The sequence below is a fragment of the Melopsittacus undulatus genome, chromosome 11 (genome assembly GCF_012275295.1).
Source record: "Melopsittacus undulatus isolate bMelUnd1 chromosome 11, bMelUnd1.mat.Z, whole genome shotgun sequence".
NCBI lineage: Eukaryota > Metazoa > Chordata > Aves > Psittaciformes > Psittaculidae > Melopsittacus > Melopsittacus undulatus.
Genome location: NC_047537.1, coordinates 21130679 through 21150861, shown reverse-complemented (window position 1 = coordinate 21150861; position 20183 = coordinate 21130679). Strand labels below are relative to the sequence as shown.

The window sequence follows — 20183 nt, the reverse complement described above, 5'->3', positions numbered from 1 at the left end:
AACAAATTCTCTCATTTGAAAACAGTTCTGACAGACCAGCTTCAGAGGGGCTTCAGTTCTGTTCTTTTAGACAAGTTTATAAAAAAGAGGAGGGGACATTTCTGTCTCCAGTAGAAGTACATGTAACGTCAGCCAAAGCTGTACATAATGAATAGCTATTTAAGAATATTACATTTGACCTGGAAATTGTATTGTTTCAGTTTCAGGCCAAGGGCGTATTGTCTTGCAGACAGTGACGAGGAATCCTCCAGTGCTGGGTCTTCAGAAGAGGATGATGCTCCTGAACTGGCAGGAGAGAAGCAGGTGACTCCAGGAGCAGAAGGGTGAGCATTTGTTAATCCTTTTTTCCTCCCCACGTTTTCAGACTTTGTACAACTGATATCTTGTTCCTGTCCTGTAATTCTCATTGTCACACAGGATGTCAGAGTGTGAGTATATCCAAGTAATTAAGCAAACACAACTCACCCGTTTCTAGAGCAAAGAGCAGCAATCAAGCCATGTACTACAAATTAAAGGAAGCTGCTCTGCTGAGTGTTTTACCATGCTGGGAGCATTGTTCACCATACAGCACTTCTGCAGAGTGACCTATACAGAGCTATTAGAGCACCTAATTTCTTCACCAGTAGATTACAGAGAGAGACAAGTCTTTGGGCCCCATAGCCTATGGGGACATTCCCCAGCGTGTCTTGTCTGGTACCAGAACCAAGAACAGGATATTGTATGTAAACTCAGAAGCACTCTGATCTTGAAAATACTGTTTGTATAAAGTGTTATACCCATGCTGATCCTGCTGATCCCCTCTTTCCAGTGTGTTCTGTTCTTTAACAAAACAACCGCTATTCAATCCTGGCTTTCTTAATCAGATTTTTTTGGGTTTTTTTCTTTCCTTGTTTTTTTCCCCTTGCAGAGCTTTGTGTGTCTGGGCTGTGCAATGCTGCCCTCTGATGCTGTGCAAGAATTACAAAGAAAATTTCCTAATATCAGTTTTGCCACGTCATTCCCTGCTTTGGCTGCTGTTCTATTTTTCTGTGCTTTCTGTGTCTGATTGGAACTATGCCATGCAATGAGAAAGCTGTAACCAGCCTGAAATGTCTCAGACAATCACAATGTTTCCTAGGTTTGAACATATCTCAGTGGTTTTGCAGTGAACATACCAAGAGAATCTGTGACACTCAAAATGTTCCAGGGAGTTTTCTCAGTGTTTTATTCCTAAACAGTTTTGAAAACAATGTGAAGAATTGTTGGAATTATCTCAATAGATGCATTTAATTATCTTTTTAAAATACATGGATCATAGAAGTGTATCTGCAATATTAACGTTGTTTCCAATGTTGTCTGGAAGGGAGTGTTCAGACTAGCCAGAATTTCTGCCAGACACAGGTAGCTGAAAGAATACAGCTGCTGTGCAAAGTAGTGCTTGGACATGTGTACATGTATCTGTTTAGAACTTTAGTATCAAGACCTCTAACGATTTAACAGGACATTGATGGGTGTCTTAGCAAACAATAGGTTCAAGCAAATGATCAGAATGTACTCTTTTTCTGTTGTCTGTCTAAAGGTATGTTGGAGGACATCGGACAAGTAAAATCATGAGAATTGTGGATAAAATCACTAAGTCAAAGTACTTTCAGAAAGCAACAGAGACTGAGTTTATTAAGAAGAAAATTGAAGAGGTCTCCAATACTCCATTGCTGCTAACAGTTGAAGTACAAGAGTGCAGAGGAACACTAGTAATTAACATTCCACCTCCACCTACCGACAGAATATGGTAAGAGGAACTTACTGCAGAACTGTGCAATGTTTTGGGTGTGTGCTACTTAAAGGATTGCAACTAAGAACAAAAGATTAAGTGTAGCTGAAATGGGTTGTGGATGAGATGGGATACAAAGCAGTTATAAATGAGCTGGAAGTTGCTCTTAAGAGAAAATTGAGAGTTAATACATTCAAGTACATGCTTTGGAGTGTTTATAATAAAACCTATTGTGTTCTCTCTTAAGGTATGGCTTCCGAAGACCTCCCTACCTGGAGTTAAAAGCTCGGCCAAAACTTGGTGAGAGAGAAGTGACTCTGGTTCATGTAACTGACTGGATAGAAAGGAAACTGGAACAAGAGTTTCAGGTCAGTTTCCTGTACATTTTCCTTTCATTAATTATAGTTTTGGTCTATTAGAGGGTTTGGGTTTTTATGTTTTGCATGTCCCCTATTTCATTCAAAACTAGTTGGTATTCTCCACTGCTTCTGGTAAGTGGAAAGGATGTTAAGAACTGAAGTTAAGAAGTGAAACTGAATTCTGACATATGAAATTTAACTTCATTTAATTGCATCTTTTTCACAGAAAATCTTTGTCATGCCAAACATGGATGATGTTTATATCCCTTTAATGCACTCAGCCATGGATCCCCGCTCCTCTTCGTGCCCTCCTAAAGATCTGAGCACAGAGGCCCCTGATCAACCATGACATGTGAAGACTCTTGTAGTTTACAGTATTATGAAAGTTATTCTCATGGTTTTATAAACTGTGCTGTAGTTCTCATCCTTAACTTGTGCCACTTCCCCCTCTGAAGGACTGCCTATAACCATACCTTTGTGCTCACTTGCCTGGTTATTGTTCCTGTGTACTTCAGCTACATGAAGTTTCATTCCATTAAGCAGTTATTTTTGTACTGGCTGCCATCAGGATTTTAACTCGGAGGCTGAGATGACCTGTTCTTTGGGGGAGGGAGGAGGAACCTAGCTGTAATAGATCAAGGAGTTTGACACACCTTTTGTTCAGCTTATGTTTTCATGCTATGTTAATGTGCATTGAAGCATTGAAAGGTTGGCAGCAAAGGAACTGCGTGCCAAATGGAAAAAGTCCTAAGGAATGAATTTATAAAACTGGAAGAATATTTTTCTTTCTCAGGCAGTTGGAGGTGTAGAATGAACTGTTCAATGTTCTTTCACTTCTGCAGTCAATAGCTTGTGTCAAGCAATCGAAATATGAAATGCTTTCAGGATAAAAGAATGTAAATCGGATGTATGATGTATTGTGATTCAGTGTGGTATATACATACTTTTTTCATACAGAACTCATGCTTTTTTGGGGGGGAAGCAAGTAGCCATAAACACAACTATCAGTGAAGGTGGAACTGTCACATTTTTGTAAATGAGGAGATAAAAGTTGGTAAAGCCATGAGACCAAACCATAGCAAGCCGCCTTACAGTGAGTTACAATCACCTTGGTTCATGATTAATTCTGAATGTTTATAAAGACATGAGCACACATAAAATGTCAGTACTGCACATTACCAGAAGTACTTAGCTACCCTACTGTGTATAGAGCCTCTTGCTATGATGAAACACAGGTTTTTTTCTTATAGGAGTTTGTTGCTGTGAGTCTTTTCCATTGCACTGTGTTTACATGCAAAGCATGGGGCCAAATTCTCAGGTTACAGCTGTGCAACTCCAGGCATCAAATCACTTGATGTTTGTGGAACAGCCGTGACTGGGAGATTTTGCCTCCCATGCATTGGGTTTTTGGACTTTGTGGAATAGGAATTCAGGCATTGCAGTTATTCAAGCTGATCGTGATTAAAGACTGTTTGTGATCATTAATGGCCAAAACAAAGGGGGGAGGGGGAAAATGCCTTTTATTTCTCTCTGGTATGATTCAAGATGAAATGAATGCAGTAAATTCAATATTTGAACACTACATATCCACTCTTTTAACATGTGATATTTTTCTGGTAAGTGTTGCCAACTGTTCATGGATGTCAGAAAACGTTTTAGTTTACAAAGGTGAGTTTTGGCTCTCCTTTTATAACATGATTTTGTTTTTTTAAGAAGTAATTTTTTAAGAACTTTTTTGTATGTTGTGTTGTCACATTTGATGTAAATCGAGATTTCCATGTGTAACTTGATGATTTACCATCTCTAAATGAAGCTATTATATTGAAGGTTTTTTAAACAGCACCTTGCCTGAAACATAAAAGAAAACTAGCATTTAATATATTTAAAATTAATTCTATATTTGAACACCTATTTTGGTTACCTTTAATTGAAATATTAGTGGGTTATATTTGTTACCTGAACACCTCCTTGACCATTCCAGGCTGTGTATATTCTGGGGTTTGCTCTGATCATGTAGGCATTATTTGCCTCTAATGAAGTCTGCATGTCTTGTACGCAGTCTTTTATATGATTTAATTTCTATGTGCAATAACTAAAGTCAAAGGACTAGATGCACTAATGTGTAAACAAATTATGACTTATTACACAAGATTGTCATATTGCACTTCATAAACTGTGGGTAACTACAATCTGCTTGCTTTGTTTTATTAAATAAATTTATCCCATGTCAAACAATTACTCAGTTAAATTTCATTCCTACACTGTGCTTAGGCACTGGCCCTTGCACATTGTTTCAAAAACTTCATTAAAGGCAGCTTGCCACGATGACAGTGTGCTAGGTGCTTTTCAGGTATTTTTATATACCCAGAGCTGTCTGTATGTGGTGGTTATGACTTATAATTTTAGGGTTAACCAGTGATGACTTTTCTAGCTCTAAAAGGAAAAGCTTAAATTGAATTTTAATGTAGTTAAAACTGAACTGCACTGCAGCAGTTAGTGTTCACATCAAGGACATGCTTTAAAAGTGCTTTTTCCTTTTGCACCTCTGTGAACCTTGAAATGGAGAACCAAGAATTACAGAACCAAGGGGGCACAGATGACCCTCTGAACTTAGAACCCCGCTTTTAGTCTCCTAGACTCAGCTATTACTCTTTTTCATCTGTTATTAGTGAGAGTTGCAACTTTTCTGCCTACAGAAAGCACTGTCCATAACTTCCAGCCTGTGTCTGCAGAACAGCACATACCCAGCTGTTAAGCTGGAAGCACTTTAAATAGCTGCAGCCTAGAGTCTTGGAGTCAGCTTCCTATTTTGAGTTCCTTGCTGTATACATGAAGGACCCCTCTGGATGCGTTTCTCATGTCAATCGCTATCCTTCACCCATGCGCCGCTCTCCTGCAAGAGCGAGACAGGAATTCCAGGCCTGCTGCTGCTTGTTCCAGTTCCCCTTCACAAACTGATCCCTGAACGGCTTTAGGGAAACGCTGGTGCTCTAAGCTGTGTTAAAGCCTGAGTCAATCAGCGATAGATGGGTAACCCGGACCCCTTTCACCCTGCCACCGCCCCCTCCCAAGCCAGACGCGGCCCTCTCGCGGACGCCATTTTGTGCGGCGCTCCCTGCTCTGAGGGCCGGCAGGGCTCGGCCGCATTCGAGCTGTCACTTGCTTTTAAAAGCGCCGCCCGGGTCGGGCCGAGCAGCTCCAGTTATGAACAAGCACTTCGCTCTAGCACTACAGCTTGGCCGGCGGCGCCGCGGGGAGGGCACCCCGCCGGGTCAAAGGCAGTGCGGGGGAACGTGGGGACACGGGCGCAAAGAACCAGCCGGACACGTTTGTGCGGTGCACACTTTATTTACCGGGCCGCTCTCCGCCGCTTGCCACACGGGCCCTACAAGACACAGAGGGAAAACGGAGAGGTTACACAAGGAAGCACCGCAGCCTGCGGCCGGCTGAGCAGCAGCCTGGGCGCTCAGGAGTAGGTTTGCTTCATGCACATCAGCAGTCTAACACGTGTCAAGAGACATCATCGCGGCCCGGCCCGCCCTGCACCCACAGCGCACCCACAGCCACTATCGCCATCCTCACCTCCCACAGCGGACGCACGGAGAAAGGAAGAACGCTCCCCGCGCCCCTCTTTATACAGCGCAAGCCCCGCCCTTCCGGGCCTCGTCCAATCGGGTTCAAGCCCGGGGGCGGCTGCGCGTGAGGGTGGGTGGGGTTGCGCCTCCTCAGTGGAGGGGCGGGAAGCGCTGAGGCGGCGCTGGGAGGAGGAGGTAAGGCTGTGCCCAGCGCGGCGGGCAGCTTTACCGGTCCTCTCAGAGCAACAGTACTCGTTTGTTTAGTGATTTGTTCTGGTGTTCTACTGCTGTTAAAGAAGTACGGCTTAAGATTAGAGAAGTATAACCATTGGGCCCCACTCGGACCTCAGAGGGGAATCTCGATGTCTGAGGAGAAGTGCCCGGGGAGTGGGAGGGCGAGCGGTAACGCACGGCCCGGGTGGTCTCCTACGGCCTTAGTTCTGGTTTTTGCCTTTTCCTATTTCCTGTGAGGCTGCTGGGAGGGATTTGTGTTAAATAACTGTAGTTTGGTAGTATATACATGGTGCTCGTGTAGCTGAGAAGCTCCTCCCGTGATGTAGCACGGCATGGAATTCAGGTAAAGATAATAAACTCGTGTAAGTAACGGTACCTTAACGCTCACCCGCCGGTTTTCGTGCTGGGTACATGCCCTCTCTGGCGGGGGTGAGGTGCTGCCGCCCTGTGGCAGCTGTAGCGCCGGGAGCTGAGCGGAGGTAGCTGGGCAAAACCAGTACCTTCTGGTGTGCCTTTCGTGTGGGGTTTTTACACAGGCACAACTGATCGCGTTGATTGTCGTTGTGTGTGGTTATGAACACTTCAGATAGATTAGATAGGTTTAGATTAGATATAAGGAAGTTTTTCCCTGAGGCACTGGCACAGGGTCCCCAGAGAAACTATAACTGCCCCATCCCTGGCAGTGTTCAAGGCCAGGTTGGACGGGGCTTGGAGCAACCTGCTCTAGTGGAGGGTGTTCCTGCCCGTGGCAGGGGTTGGAACTGGGTTAGCTCTGAGGTCCCTTCAACCCAAACCACTATGTGATTCTGTGACTTTCTCTATGTGTCGTAGAGGTCTAGATGTGTTCCTTGTGTGTGCTGTTGCCCTGGCATGCACAAAGCAGTGTATGATATGGTCTGCTTGTTCTCAGATAGTGTCAATGCTTAAAATCCAAGACCTCCATAAGGAAACTTATCTGTCAGTATTGGAGAACTGCAATCACAGTCTGGTTTGTAGCTCCAGCATAGAATCATAGAATGGTTTCAGCCTGGCCTAGAACACTTCCAGGGAGGAGTCAGCCACAGCTTCATGGTTTTATATATTCAAACTTGCAGGTTAGATCATAATTATGTGTCCTGCTCACATCATCAAAGGCACACTCAAAGAGGGAGCTGCCAGAACTGATGTGCATATCGTACACTTAGTACTCGGTGTGCTCTGCAGCTCCATTAGCGATATCAGTATTAAAAAGCAAATAATATGTAACAAGGGCAAAGTGGCTTTGTTAGATAAATATGCATCTGAAAGCTAGACCTTTGCCAAGCAGTGTAAATTTACTTTCTGCTTTTTAAAGCTACTTCTGTTTGATTCAGTGTATTTTTTTATGTGTGTGTTTAATCTGTTCAGAGCTGCTCGGACCCGGGTTTCGGTTCAAAAAAGCATGCTTTTTGTGGGATTGTTTTTGCATTTATTTAAGACATTGCAAGGCACAGCCGGGTCAGAACAGGAGCTATGCCAAGTAAATTTGGCCTGATCTGCTTTGAAAGTGAAAAACCAGTCAGGAAACTGAGCGGGGTGGGGTGGTGCTGGAGGAGTGAGGCAATGCCTTACCCCTGAATTTACCAACAGAGCACTGGCTTTGCCCAGCTCAGTGCACCCCGCGGTCTGGGGGTGGCTGTCGGCCGAGCCCCCTCAGGCACGCTTCCGTTCTGCCGGGGTTCCGCACGGACGCGGCGGCTCCGGCCGCAGCACGAAGCCTCCGGCCGCTCCTGCCCGACCCTCCCGGCGCCGCAGGGGGGAGGTGTCCGGGGGGGGCCGGGCGGTACCTGAGTTCGTTGGGGGCCGCCCGCGGCTGACGTCGCTGGCCCAGGCCGGGGCGGCCCCGCCCCGCCGCGCGGGGAGCGCCGGACACGCTGCGACCGGCAGCCAGCGCCGCGCCGGTGGGAGCCGGCCGGGCCCCGCGGGTGGCAGCCATGGAGCCGCGGAGCTGCTGCTGCCTGCTCCTTCTCAGCCTGGGTGCGCTGTTGGTGCTGCTCTCGCCGAGACCCGGGGTAAGTGAGGCGCGGCGCGGGCTGAGCCTGTCCGCTGGGCCTGGGCATGGGGGGTGCCCCCGCGCCAGGGAGGGCAGCGGCAGCCGTGGTGCCCTCTGTCCGGCCGTGGTGGGGAAGGACGGGGACGGCTCTCCACGGGTCCGTGGAGGGCCGGGGAGGCCATGCCCCGTACAGGCCAGGGCCTCCGCTCGCAGAGAAGGGAGCCGGGGCTGGGGTGACACGGACGCCCCAACGGGTTCCTGCCGGGGCTTTCACAAAAGTTTGCCATAGATGCCTGCAGCCTGGGGCATCGGCGGTGCTTGCGAAGCCAGCACACTGGTCATTTTGCTGTCGTTAATGCCGTGTGTCCGTCTGTATGCGCAGGGACGAGGGGCTGCGGTGTACCAGCCTTATCAACAGCTGTGTGCCTGCCCACGTAGCACCATACCTGAGCATGCAGTGTATAAAATAATCCTTGAAATATAAAAATACAGCTGATTTCCCATAAGGTAATTGGTGAAAATAGGACAAAGAAACTTTTGGAAGCTGAAACTATGTAGGTGGATAGGTGAACTAATAAGACATGCTAGAAAATCTTTGCTCTGTCCCTTCACAGGTGAGGGGGCTTGAGTTTATGGTTTTGGGCTTGTTTTTTGTTTTTTTTTTTTTTTAACAAACAAGCACCCGCAAACGTTGTATATATGTTGACACCCAAATACACATGACTAAGTGAATGCCCTCTATATTGTCTTACCGCATTTTGATTTCCAGAGTAAAGATAGCCATGTGCACCAAATGTACACACACTTGGTTAGTATCCAAAAGAGACTACAGTTCTAAATTCAAAGGTGAGAGACAAAGTGCACAAGTCACTGCCCTACAAAACCTCTTAAAAAATAACCAGGCGGGTTATAAGGCATTATGTGGAGCAGTAAAAGCACAGGGAACAGTGAAACTGGTGCAAAGCAGATGGAATGCTGAGCAGATTATTTTTATGGAGGTAATAATTTTGAACAGTGTACTTTAAAATGGTTGCTCTCTGCTGTGTGTGTACTTACATAGACAACCAAGTCTTCAGAAATTCAGTTCTGAAAGGTGCTCTTCTCTGTAAGTTCTCAGGATCAGAGGACAATGAAAAGGGCAGCTGGCATTTACTGTTTCCATTATACTGAAGTGTAGCAGGGGAAAGTTTTAGGTTATGTGCTTGAAGGGGTTGTTCATTGTTACCTGAAAATGCTCGTGTGATAGATGGGGTTACAGTTACGGTTAAGTGGGGCTGAAGGCTTTGTTTTTCACCTGGGATATAATAGCTCCACTCCCGTTCTTTAAAAGGAAACACATTTAATAATGAAGCTGTGCAATAATACTGAGTGGTGTTACTTCATTAGGAAACTGGAAAAAAATAAATGCAGGCTGTTAACAAAAAATACTTTAAAAATCTTTATGTCTGTGTCTGGACTATAAGTTTGGACTAAGATCTCCTCAGGATCCTGGGAGGTTTGGGGTTCAGATTTTGCAAGTGAAATGCTGGTTTGCAAGTCCCAAAGTTTTAAAAATAGTTCTCAATGAGACTACTAAATATACTAAAAGTACTTTTCAAATCAACAGATTATTACTAAATTGTGTGTAATTTTACCTGTGTAGTCACAAAGACCTGGACTTGGACCCTGGTGGGATTCGGCCTCTTTTTTTCTTTAAATTTTACCCTCCCCTTGGTCTCTCTGTGGTGCCATCATACCTCAGGTTAGCACCTGATCTCAAGTTCTCCATTTCTGTTTCTTTTCTTAGTCCCAGTCATCTCACCTGTGGTTAATCCATGTAACTGGGAAGGCTCATTTAGAACTAGTAATGTCACTTGAGTAATAAATTTCCCAGGAAGAAGACTGTCAAATGAGTCTTGGTACTGAGATAATGTGAAAAACATGAGATTGCCTGAAGATTTTGCAGGTTGTGTTTTCTGGAGCTTTAAGACTATTTGTGATGTACTCCTGTTTTCTTTATAGATGTATTCTTGTTACTTTGTATCCCAAATTTGATATTGATTTCCTACAATTTATTCATACAAGGACTTCCTTTCCTGTCTTTTTACAAGATTAAATGTTAGCTCTTGTTATTTAAGTGATACAATGTATAGCTCTTGGAATTACCTTAGCAAGGTATTGGAACACATTATAAATTTTCCCATAACAAAGAACACATCTCAACTACAGCAGTGAAAAATGCACTAGAGCTGTCAGTACAATGTCAGTGGTCACTGTAAATGTTATACAATAATGTAGTTTGAAATGTGTATACAGTACATAGTTTTTAAAAAAACCCAACACCTTGGTTTTGTGAGGTGTAAACATTTCAAACTGTGCCTCTGGTGAAAATCAAACCCAACAACCTCTCTGGGACTCAGCGGAGGTTTAGAACATTGGTCTGTCCCCTTTGCAGCCTGTGGGGCTGGTTTCAGTGCTGTGGTTGTGTGCAGGCAGCACATGTGGGAAACCCCCAGCCTTTCCAGGTGCCTTTACTTGCAATGTGTTCTTTATCTCAGCATGAGCTGTTTGGCCAATTAATTAGCTGATAGGCATGAAAACTGAGACGGGAGAAGGGTTTAAAAACGACACCTTGGATCACCATGTTAACTAACACCTATGTGTTTTGAGTTGCAGATCTTCTTAGTCAGAAAATAGTATCAGTTTCTTCAGAGTTAGAAAATAGTATTTTAGGACTGGGGGGGATGCAAACTTGTCTTGCACACCTAAAATTATCATGGACAGCTCTGTCCTGGAGTGTAAACTCATGTGTTTATAACTGACCTTCTGCTCAGTTTGTTTACTGACGTTCTTGTGAATATTGACATACGTTTTGGTCAGAAATTATTGACATAAGTTTTAAAACTTAGCTGTGAGTTCATGATGTGGAGCACCACTCAAAGCTTGGTCAAGTCAAGTGACAGTTGGAGTTCTCCCATACTTTTCTGTTTTTCCTATCATGGTGCAGCAGATCATGTGAATGAAAAGTGACCAGAACGGGGCTACAGTGTTAATGAGAAATAGCTAACAAAGACATGCTGGAATTCAGTTTAAAATATCTGTTCTAAAGAAAGATATAATTTATTTTTGTCAACTCTTTCAGATATTAACTTCATTATTAGTGATATTGAAAAATTCCCCCCCGTAGTTTCCTCAATTTTACAGTTTCTTCATGGCATGTTTTTAATGCATAGTGAGTGTTAGCATGTAGCCTGGAAGTGTGATGAGACCGTTGTCGGAACCTGGGTAATGATGCATAGGCTATCTGTGAGGAATATGCTAAGTGCTTGCAGAGTGCCCTAATGTCTAAAAATATTTTGCTTTGCATCATTATTGGTTTATTGATTGTGGTTCTAGTAGCATAAATTATGGTACAGGCCTGTACTTCATGTGAGGAAAGTGCCTGGTAATATTAATGCTGAAGTTGTTTTTCAATAGTTTCTTGGTAAATTAAACTGATTATGGTTTGAGGAATATAACACACTCAAGTGGTTATGCCTTTTGTCAACTTCTTTGCTTGGTAAACCAGGCATTATCAAAGAAATTATGAGATTATAGTTAGCAAGCCATCCATCCTTTGTCATCCATCAGACCTTCCAAATGAAGTTCAGTGCATATGTATTCCTACTTAAGACTCAGAAAACAGAATATTCTTACCTGGTAACACATGGCACTGTGGTTTGCTTACAAGTGAGCACTTAATAATTTTTTGTGAAATCAATAACACTTCTCAATATACCATCACTCATCCAGTGCCACTATGAAGTGTTTTCCTGTTCTTTATTAATATTTGAAGATCCCTGTGTGGTATCACCACCACAGCAAAACATATTGTAGGTCACAGAATGATAACCTCAAGGAACCAAGTGGCCTGGTCTTCTGTCTGCTGTTTCCACTGACTTCACTGGGCTTTGTGCATACTTGGTGACCTGCATTTCAAAAGTATTGTTTTAAAGCAGATAAATCAATGGAAGAAATTTTTCCTGTGGGGATCGTTTTTCTTCTAACACAATAAAAGAAAACAGTGCATTGCTCTGCCTGCTAACTCTTAAAAACAATTGCAATGTTTCGATGAACAAAAATAATGTCGTCTTTGACACTGAACTGTGCCACAGACATGCACAAACACACCAGAACTTGTTCTGCAGCTTTCACTGACCTTCGCTTGATGCTGTGGGTCCTTCAGAATTGTTTTGAGTCACTTTGATACTTTGATATCTAAAATGTTTCATCTAAAGATGTGGTAGATCTGGACTGAGGGGAAGACTCTTATGCAAAGATTAACCAATATTTATACAGTGCATTTAAATGCTATTTCTATTCTATAGTCTATTTCTATTCTACCTTAAAAATGCTGTTTTCTACTTAATCCCAAATTTTAGGCTGTTCTGGATTGGTAGCAGTCAGCACTTGAGAGAATTTGTCAAAAGTTGAATTCAATGAGAGCTTGAAAATTTATCTTTTGTAGTTCTAAAGCAGTCCCCAGGTAATTCCAAAATCTTTTAAATCCTTCATCTAACATCACTGTTGATGTGGAAGATTATTATGGGTACAGACTGTCAAGGCAGCAGAAACTCACTGAATCCCAAAGAGGGTAGTTGTAAAAATAGTAGTTATTGCAGTTTCAGATAAAAGACCCAAACTAGGTTTTTCTTCTGTCTCATGTTCTCTGTCACTAATTTAAGCACTTTTTGCTTAGGTGTTTCATGTCCTGACAGATTTTTCTCAGATTCAGTTGTTTTATTTCCTCAGAAATAAAATTGCACTGTGAAATAAAAATCTGTTGCAAGAATTTGCATTGCATCACAATAGCTCAGACCGACCCTTGCAGGAAGGGCAATATCCCTGTATGCCAGGATGTATAAAGAGTCTATCTCAGGACTTAGATTCTTATGGGGTTGTGTGGCAGAGAATCCTCTTACATACTTCACACAGAAATGAAAACAAGGTTGGCTTGTACATACATGTTGTTAATAATTTTCATAGCTTTTCAAACAAAGCTACTTCCAGGCTTTGATAAATACACTGGTCAGTTAATTATAAAATTCTGTGTTCAAAATGAAGTCTGTTATTTGCAGCCTTGACACTTCAGTCTGTAGCCACTCATAAAAGCCACTGATAAATTCAAGAGAAAGTGGATTTTATTTGTGAGTCTTGGTGAAACACAGCTGATTATTGAAATATCATCTGTTGGGTTTTTTTTCTCTCTGTTGTTTTATGCAATTTGCAAGAATAAATCCTTGGTTCCATGCTGTTACACTAACTCCCCGGCCTTTCCTGCAAGTGATTACTGGAGATGTTGGTCAAAATAAATTAGCAACATTGCATTGCAGAGTATACCAACTCATCTGTTTGCTTTTGAATTTAGGTCATAAGCTTCAGCAGCATCAGTGTATTACTCAGCTGGTTAATCTCAACTGCATGATGCCATGCTTTGAAAAGTGTGAGTGAATGGAAAGTTTTAAATATATGGCATTTTATGTATTTGGTCTGGTTGCAAATACAACTTTAGAAGTAAAGAAAGAACTAATGGAATTTGCCCTATATTCAGTCTTTCACCCAGAGAAGATGGTGACTTTGACACACAGGGTTGCAGGGACCACATCAATGTGATCTTAATGGCGGAATATAGGAAAGCCCTTCAAAAGCAGTAAAACTTACAGGCTTACTGTGAAAGGGAAGGAAAGCATTAGAAAAAAGTGGTGTTAAGACAAAACCAGTTAGAGTGGAGAGCATGAGCAGAACTGGGCCCAGAGTCCTCTGAGGAGGTGATTTCTCTTGCTTGACAGACCTATCTGCCTCTCAGAGAACTGTTCCATTCTGTTCCCCTGAAGCTGGTGAGTGCTATAAGAAGCACTTGCCATCCCAGGAAGAGTTCACATCTCCCTGTTAATCACAAAGCAGTGGTAGGCATCATAAGAATCAGGAGTTGCTTTTCCCCCACTCACACCAAGGATACTACACTGAAAAGCTTAAAAAAAAAAAGCTATTGTAATTTCATGATCTTAGTCAGATCTGGGAGGTTTCTAGGTAATTCTGCCTGTGGGCAATGTTCAGGTGTTTGTCTGGTTTTCAACAGCAACCCATGTGAATAGCTTCTTCAGCTATGGTTTTCTTTCTTTATTGTTCAGTGTGTAAATTATCCGAAGGGGAGATGTATGGTAAAATTTTCATATTCCTGTGACTGCAAAATGTGCAGAGGAACACTTTCCCCATTAGTACTTTTTGGTTTGACCTAAACACTGGCAACCTTCTAAAATACCCATAATCTGGAAGACAGTATTAGTTACTGATGTTTTGCGGAGAGTTTCAGAGCTCATGCTTAATTCCATGATTTCTGTAACTTTGATGCCACAACAAATGGATATTCCAGTATTAAATATGAAAATGTTAAATCTACAGCTCTACAACAAGTAGTTTTCCAAATACTGTATATTACTGGTACTTAATATAAACCATAAATAAGGACAGTGGTTATTTTAGAGAGGCACATCTTTTGTGGTAAATGCTTTATTTGCTTCTCAGTAAGACAGCAGGAAGAGAGCATGCTTTGTGGTGAATATACTGATTCTGTAAGATAAGAAGATAAAAAGATAAAAACTTGTGCAGAGAGTAAAAAGTAATCTAGAAAAACAGGTTTAGTTTGCGTACATGGAAGATGTGGTGGATTTGCTATATGTTGTATTTGTAGCTAAACTTTAAGACTAGTCATTACTTTTTGGGTGTCGAATTCCCACCTGCACTTTAAAGGAACTTCAGTAATTTTCACTTCCTGCCTTTAGCAGTTGTGTGTTCTTGCTGAGTTTACTGTGTTTTGTTCTAGATGCAGTTTCATTGTATCTTTAAAGTAAAATTATCAGGTTTGAGTAATGGATTTATCTCTTTTAGTAGAAGAGCAGTTATTCCTGGTTTTTAAATGAAATGTTTTTGTTCATGGAGTAGGTATTTCTTGTGTTCCTGGTGGTGTTTAATGTGCAGGATTTATACTGTATACATTGTTGTGTTGAAATACTGCCTAACAATGTTTTCTGCCTTATCTCTGGTTCTGGTGGAAGAAGAATTAAACTCCGTGGAATAGGGATTTTTAGTGAGAAGAGCTGCAGTGAAAACACACATTTGTTTGGGTTGAGGAAGCAGAAATGTGCTTGTCCAAAGTCTGGGTAAAAAATAGTTTACAAGAAGTGGTTCAAATTTGGCAATTTGTTGTGATTTCTTCTTTGAGCTTGCACAGATGTGCAGTACACACTAAACAGCTGCCTGCAACATCTGACACTTGAGAATGATGCTTAATTAAATGCAGTTCACCTGATGGGCATTGTTTGTGCAGTTACTTGTAATTCAGAGGTGAGCTATTAATTCAATGTCTTTGGTTCATGTTTTGCTTCTATTTTGTAAGCCCAGAGCCCTGCAGATAGCTTTATGCAACTGAAGTTTTCAAGTTATTTATTACAAAGGTTCTCAGGTAATGTTTAAAGAAACTGAGTAACAGTTGCATCTTATCTAAAACAATAGCCTGGAAATATATATATACGTATTTGCGCATTAAATATATTTTCACTTAACATGAAACTGACTTTTCAACATTTTTGTGTATAGGAGGAAAAAATTCCTTACCTATCATCAATGACTATTAACCAGAATTGTTTGGCTTAGCTCTTTTTGTAAAATGGGTTGAGATGCTCAAGTGAAAGTCAGTATGAGTGCAAAATTTTACTGCTCTAAGGATAAATTGGAATAAATTTTGACCATTGTTAGTTGCTTGTTTTCTTCACAACTGTTTCCAGTATACTTTGAAATTTTGAAAATCGTAGAATGAGGAGCACTGATATGGCTCAGTCAGTACCCCAGTTGTTCATCACTGTTCCACGTGAGGAAGACTATACATCTGTACTTCTTAGATTATGAAGGCGTTGTACAGGAAGCAGTTCTCTTTTTTTGGTAAGAAGCCTTATCTTTTGCTTTAAGAGCAGCTACGCAGATAACTAGAATTCAACCCCAAGCTTCCCTTCCCTTCTTCTTGTCCAAAGCTAGTTTTATGAGGGTAGGTTGGGCCTCACAGTTCAATGACTTTCAGCCCCAAATGGATATGACAATGGAGTGTGGGTTGTGTCTTCCCTTTCTGCTTGCAGAATCTGTGGATCTGGCTTGTTAAATGCTTATTTAAGGAAGGTGGGAAGATTGGACTGCGTGTTTATAAATCAGCTTACAGTGTCATAAGTTGTTTTGGGAGTTCATGCACAAAAAGACCTAAAGTATGAGATTTTCATTAATTACTTTGATACAGTGGCTACAATAGTTTGTTTTAACAAAAGTTCTAATACCAAAGAATGGGAACTTGTAATTCTACAGTACAGCATACACTTTCATTTCGTGAGCTGTGGTAGGTTAAGAATTATATTTAACTGTGAAACTTCCTGCATGTAGCAGGTGGCATGCAGATGAGCAATGCAGAAACACTTTACAAATGTGAAGGTATTTGAGCAATAACGTGAGACTTGGTAGATGGAAATGTGTGGGTGGCTCTTAGGGTTTATGGGATCATGTTTAGGTAGGAAGAGTAGACATTAACATGTGTTTTCTGCTTTGTGTGTTGAAACACCTTGGACTTAGCCCCACTGTTCCTGTTTGCATGATGTCCTTTTAATTAAAAGTACGTGCTTTCCAATAACCAGGCTCAAAAGTTGCTTGTGCTGTAGGAATGACAGCAGGCACTAAATAGCTCTGTACCCACATGTGTAAATATGTTGCATGTATGTGCTCCCAGTGGCAGAATGATTAGAACTCAAATCGAGGTTGGAATTCTGTAATTAACTGCTTTCTGCCTGTGGATGTGTTAATATTTACAGACCGTAAACAGTTTTATAATGTTGACAGCAAAAAAATACATAAATCACTGAATTCAAAGGGAAAAGAATGTTGTCCAGTCTGTACAATTGAAAGAAGTGATGTCTAGACTGTGTACTGCATGATAGTTACAAGTAAACTCTGTAATAAATAATTACATTTAGAATATGTTTGTTTGGGTTCTTTTTTTCCAGAACACCAGCTCAGTAACTCTGCCAGAAACACTGTTGTTTGTTTCAACCCTTGATGGAAGTTTGCATGCTGTCAGCAAGCGGACAGGAGCAATCAAGTGGACTTTAAAAGAAGGTGAGCAGGAGGTGTTCTCATGCCTTCTACTCAGTAAGAACAATCAAATTGATTGATAATTCAAACTGTTGTAGGGCCTGGTAAATACTTTCTTTCCTGTTTTTGCTCTTGTTCCAGAATTAAGCTACAGTGTTTCTGGAGTCATGTTCATCTTCATATTTTCACTTGCAGATTTTTTCCAGGTTTATAGTTGGGTGGTTTTTGCTGGAATGTTTAAGCTGTAGTGGTATAATTTGTAGGTATTGAGCTTTATGAGCATGAGTGCACTATAATCAAGCATAAACAGAATAGAGTGTCAGCTGGTGGAAGTGGTCGCAAAAGGCTTGCATGATTGTGTCTCTGGACACCATCATTCACTGCTGCAGTGGATATCATGCAAACCTCAGGTCTTTTTTCTATAATAGACATTAGGAACAGCACAGCTTTTAAAAAAAGAACTGTACTTGTATAAAAAAAAATCTAACATTGCTCAGTGACTGGAAGTGATTTTGTGTTTATAGTTACTGAGCAGCAAGAGCTCTTTCTGTCTTCATGAAAAAAAATCAATATTTAATACAAATTTGTTTTAGTGGAACTGTGATTACATACGGTAGAAGTGATAGTAGCACTTTCTTGTCACTTCTGCAAATAAACTGGAAAGCAGGTCAAATGGGAAGGAGTCATCCTGATTGCATCATTTTGTCCTCTATTTTTAAACCTGCTGTCAGTTTAGTAGATGAGCTGAAATGGTAGGAAATGGATTGTGCATATCCATACGTGTCTACAGTGCAAACCAGTTGTTCATATTTATGAAGCCATTCATATTTGAATGTGGATCTAACAGACAAAAAGTTGACTTCATGAATGAGCAAAGAATGCTTTTGTAGCTCCTCTTGGAGTGAAAAGGGGTGAGCAAGTATTTTCTCAAAGGATCTTGGTTAATAGGTGTGATTACATTGTCTTCCCTCTCTCCTCTTTAAATTTAGACCTCTCCTTTCCCTGAACAGGCTTGAATAAAAAAAAATTATCAGCCTTCTCCTTCATTGTTGCTATAGGCTACCATGGTGTTAAATGAAGCTTTCGGGTTTTTGCTTGTCATTCAGCTGACATGAACATACACTGCTTAGTCCTGTCCTAGAACGATATAATAACAGTATTTTTGCTTGCAGCAAGACTTAGTAACTGGGAAGAGGTTTTTTGAGGAAGAAGTGAACATGCTTTGACAATGAAGGGTCTTGGTCACAGTGTATTGCTCAAGGAACTTCCCTTGTTTAAAAAAAGTTGTTGCCAAACTATTGTTGGTACAGTAGAACTGCCAGAATGGGCAGTCTAATTTTGTAGGACTTACTTATTCTCTGTTGCTAACTATGTATTACTCTGTATCTTACGTACATGAGGTATGTTCACTTGCTTTTTTTTGTCAAGCACTTCTGTGTAATAGAACACACATGGTTCAATGTAAAAAAGAAAGTGATAGTTGTTACTGTTATAAAATGCTTCAGGAGTTGACTTAGTTCTGTGTCCATGGGACAAGGGCCTCTACATATGAATTGATGAATTAATTTGTAATTGAGGGGTTTAATTTAGTTCTGCAAAACTGTGGTGTTTGGTGGGAAGCCAAATAAAGATACGACAGTGCTGGAACCGAACAGCCCATGAAAGTCCTGGGCTTATTCATATCCTATGAATAATACAGAATTCACTATTAATGTTGGTATATAAACACAGTTGTGCACTCTTGATGTCAACAATATGCTTGTATTGCTGCAGAGTACCTGGTGGGAAGTTGCAAGCAGTGTTTTTGCAGGTGTCATTTTACCTTGGTTGTCTGCCAGTGAACCATGTGTTGTAGTTCATATGCTTTGGGAAGCTGTGAAGGTCATCTGAAGTACTGCAGTGGCATTCATCAGGAAGAGAGGGTTTTATTACTGCACTTAAGCAGCAAGGTGTTTAACAAAGGAAAATCCATATGCATTTTATCTTCACTGGGGAGAAAAAAACCTGAGGCAGGTTTCATTATCAGGCAGTACTTAAACAAATTAAAATCTTGCCATTTGTGGTTTTTTTTTAATTTGGTACTGAAGCTTGTCTTAGGTATGCAGAGTAAATGAGCCAGTGGTTGTCACCACAATAGTGTGTCTGGGTTTCCTGCCTTCATGTAGTGTCGGCGAGAAAGGCAATCTGAATACGTGTGCTCCCCATATAGTAAGCAAAAAAATGGGTCAGTTAGTAACAGGACTCTCCATTAGTTCAGAAATAGTTTTCTCTGCAGTTACATGTGCCGAGATTGTTGACTTCTTTATTGAGGGTGCTTAATACCTTAGTATCCTGTTGGCTTCAATGGATCCTACTGTTTGACAGCTCTTGGGACTTTTCCAGTAGCCAGGTGACTGATGCTGCTTGTTCCCTGTGTCTTGGAAAGCTGGAATGAAATAGAAAAATATGCATATAGAAAGATGCCACACTTGTTTTTTCCCCAAGTTTCTGAGAGGCACCTTTGCTCCTGCTGTGACCCCACGAGACCACAATGTATTGAAATACATTTGTTTGGAAGAACTTTTGAAAAATGTGGCACATATTTAAGACTAAGGCTCTTCATGCCATCTCTGATCAATAAAGGAGCTGTCAGTTCCAAGTGACAGTTTGATAGGCTCCCTTGTTTTCTGCACTAGCCACTAGCAAGATACAGAGTGAGCATCCTCAGTAGGATTACTCATGGTGAAATCTCTTACCCAAAACTGCTGGAAATGAAACTTCTTTCGTAATTCCATACAGACCTGTTTGAAAACTGCAGGGGCACAGCACTTTAGGTTTGATTTTACATACAGGTAAAAAAGTAGACTGTGATAGAAATGGTAATAAGAAACTTGTTAGCAAGGCAGAATCTGGAGAATGCTCTTCTTGATGTCAAATTTTGTATCTACAAAATTCTGATTTCGGTGTGAGCTTTAAGGATGTGATTTGGAGACTGTCCTGCTCCTTCACATCTCTGTGAAACTCATCCTATATGTCTTTGTTAACTCAGGAGCTTGGGTTAATGAACAAAATGTTGAGCTTTGAGAGGTTAAGAATGTAGTGTTTCAAAACTACTATTGGTCAAAGTATTT

At 41.4% G+C, this 20183-nt stretch overlaps 2 protein-coding genes and 2 non-coding genes across 4 annotated transcripts in view; 2 read left to right on the top strand and 2 right to left on the bottom strand.

The window, feature by feature from the left end:
- The window catches only part of TEX2 (testis expressed 2), a 48330-nt gene extending 43986 nt beyond the window's left edge, over positions 1-4344 (top strand). The window contains exons 9-12 of the mRNA XM_034067500.1: positions 201-323; positions 1559-1768; positions 1998-2118; positions 2336-4344. Of these exons, the coding sequence (XP_033923391.1) occupies positions 201-323; positions 1559-1768; positions 1998-2118; positions 2336-2458 (577 nt within the window). The 3' untranslated portion in view covers positions 2459-4344. The remainder of the gene's footprint in view (positions 1-200; positions 324-1558; positions 1769-1997; positions 2119-2335) is intronic.
- Positions 4345-5259: 915 nt separating this feature from the next.
- Positions 5260-5394, bottom strand: LOC115946048 (small nucleolar RNA SNORA76). Its single transcript, XR_004080194.2, has one exon. It is a non-coding gene; the product is annotated as a small nucleolar RNA SNORA76 (small nucleolar RNA).
- A 179-nt stretch (positions 5395-5573) lies between these two features.
- On the bottom strand, positions 5574-5639 carry LOC115946047 (small nucleolar RNA SNORD104). The gene has a single exon (XR_004080193.2). It is a non-coding gene; the product is annotated as a small nucleolar RNA SNORD104 (small nucleolar RNA).
- Positions 5640-7813: 2174 nt separating this feature from the next.
- ERN1 (endoplasmic reticulum to nucleus signaling 1) overlaps positions 7814-20183 on the top strand; it is a 32181-nt gene continuing 19811 nt past the window's right edge. The window contains exons 1-2 of the mRNA XM_034067450.1: positions 7814-7948; positions 16986-17097. Of these exons, the coding sequence (XP_033923341.1) occupies positions 7871-7948; positions 16986-17097 (190 nt within the window). The 5' untranslated portion in view covers positions 7814-7870. The remainder of the gene's footprint in view (positions 7949-16985; positions 17098-20183) is intronic.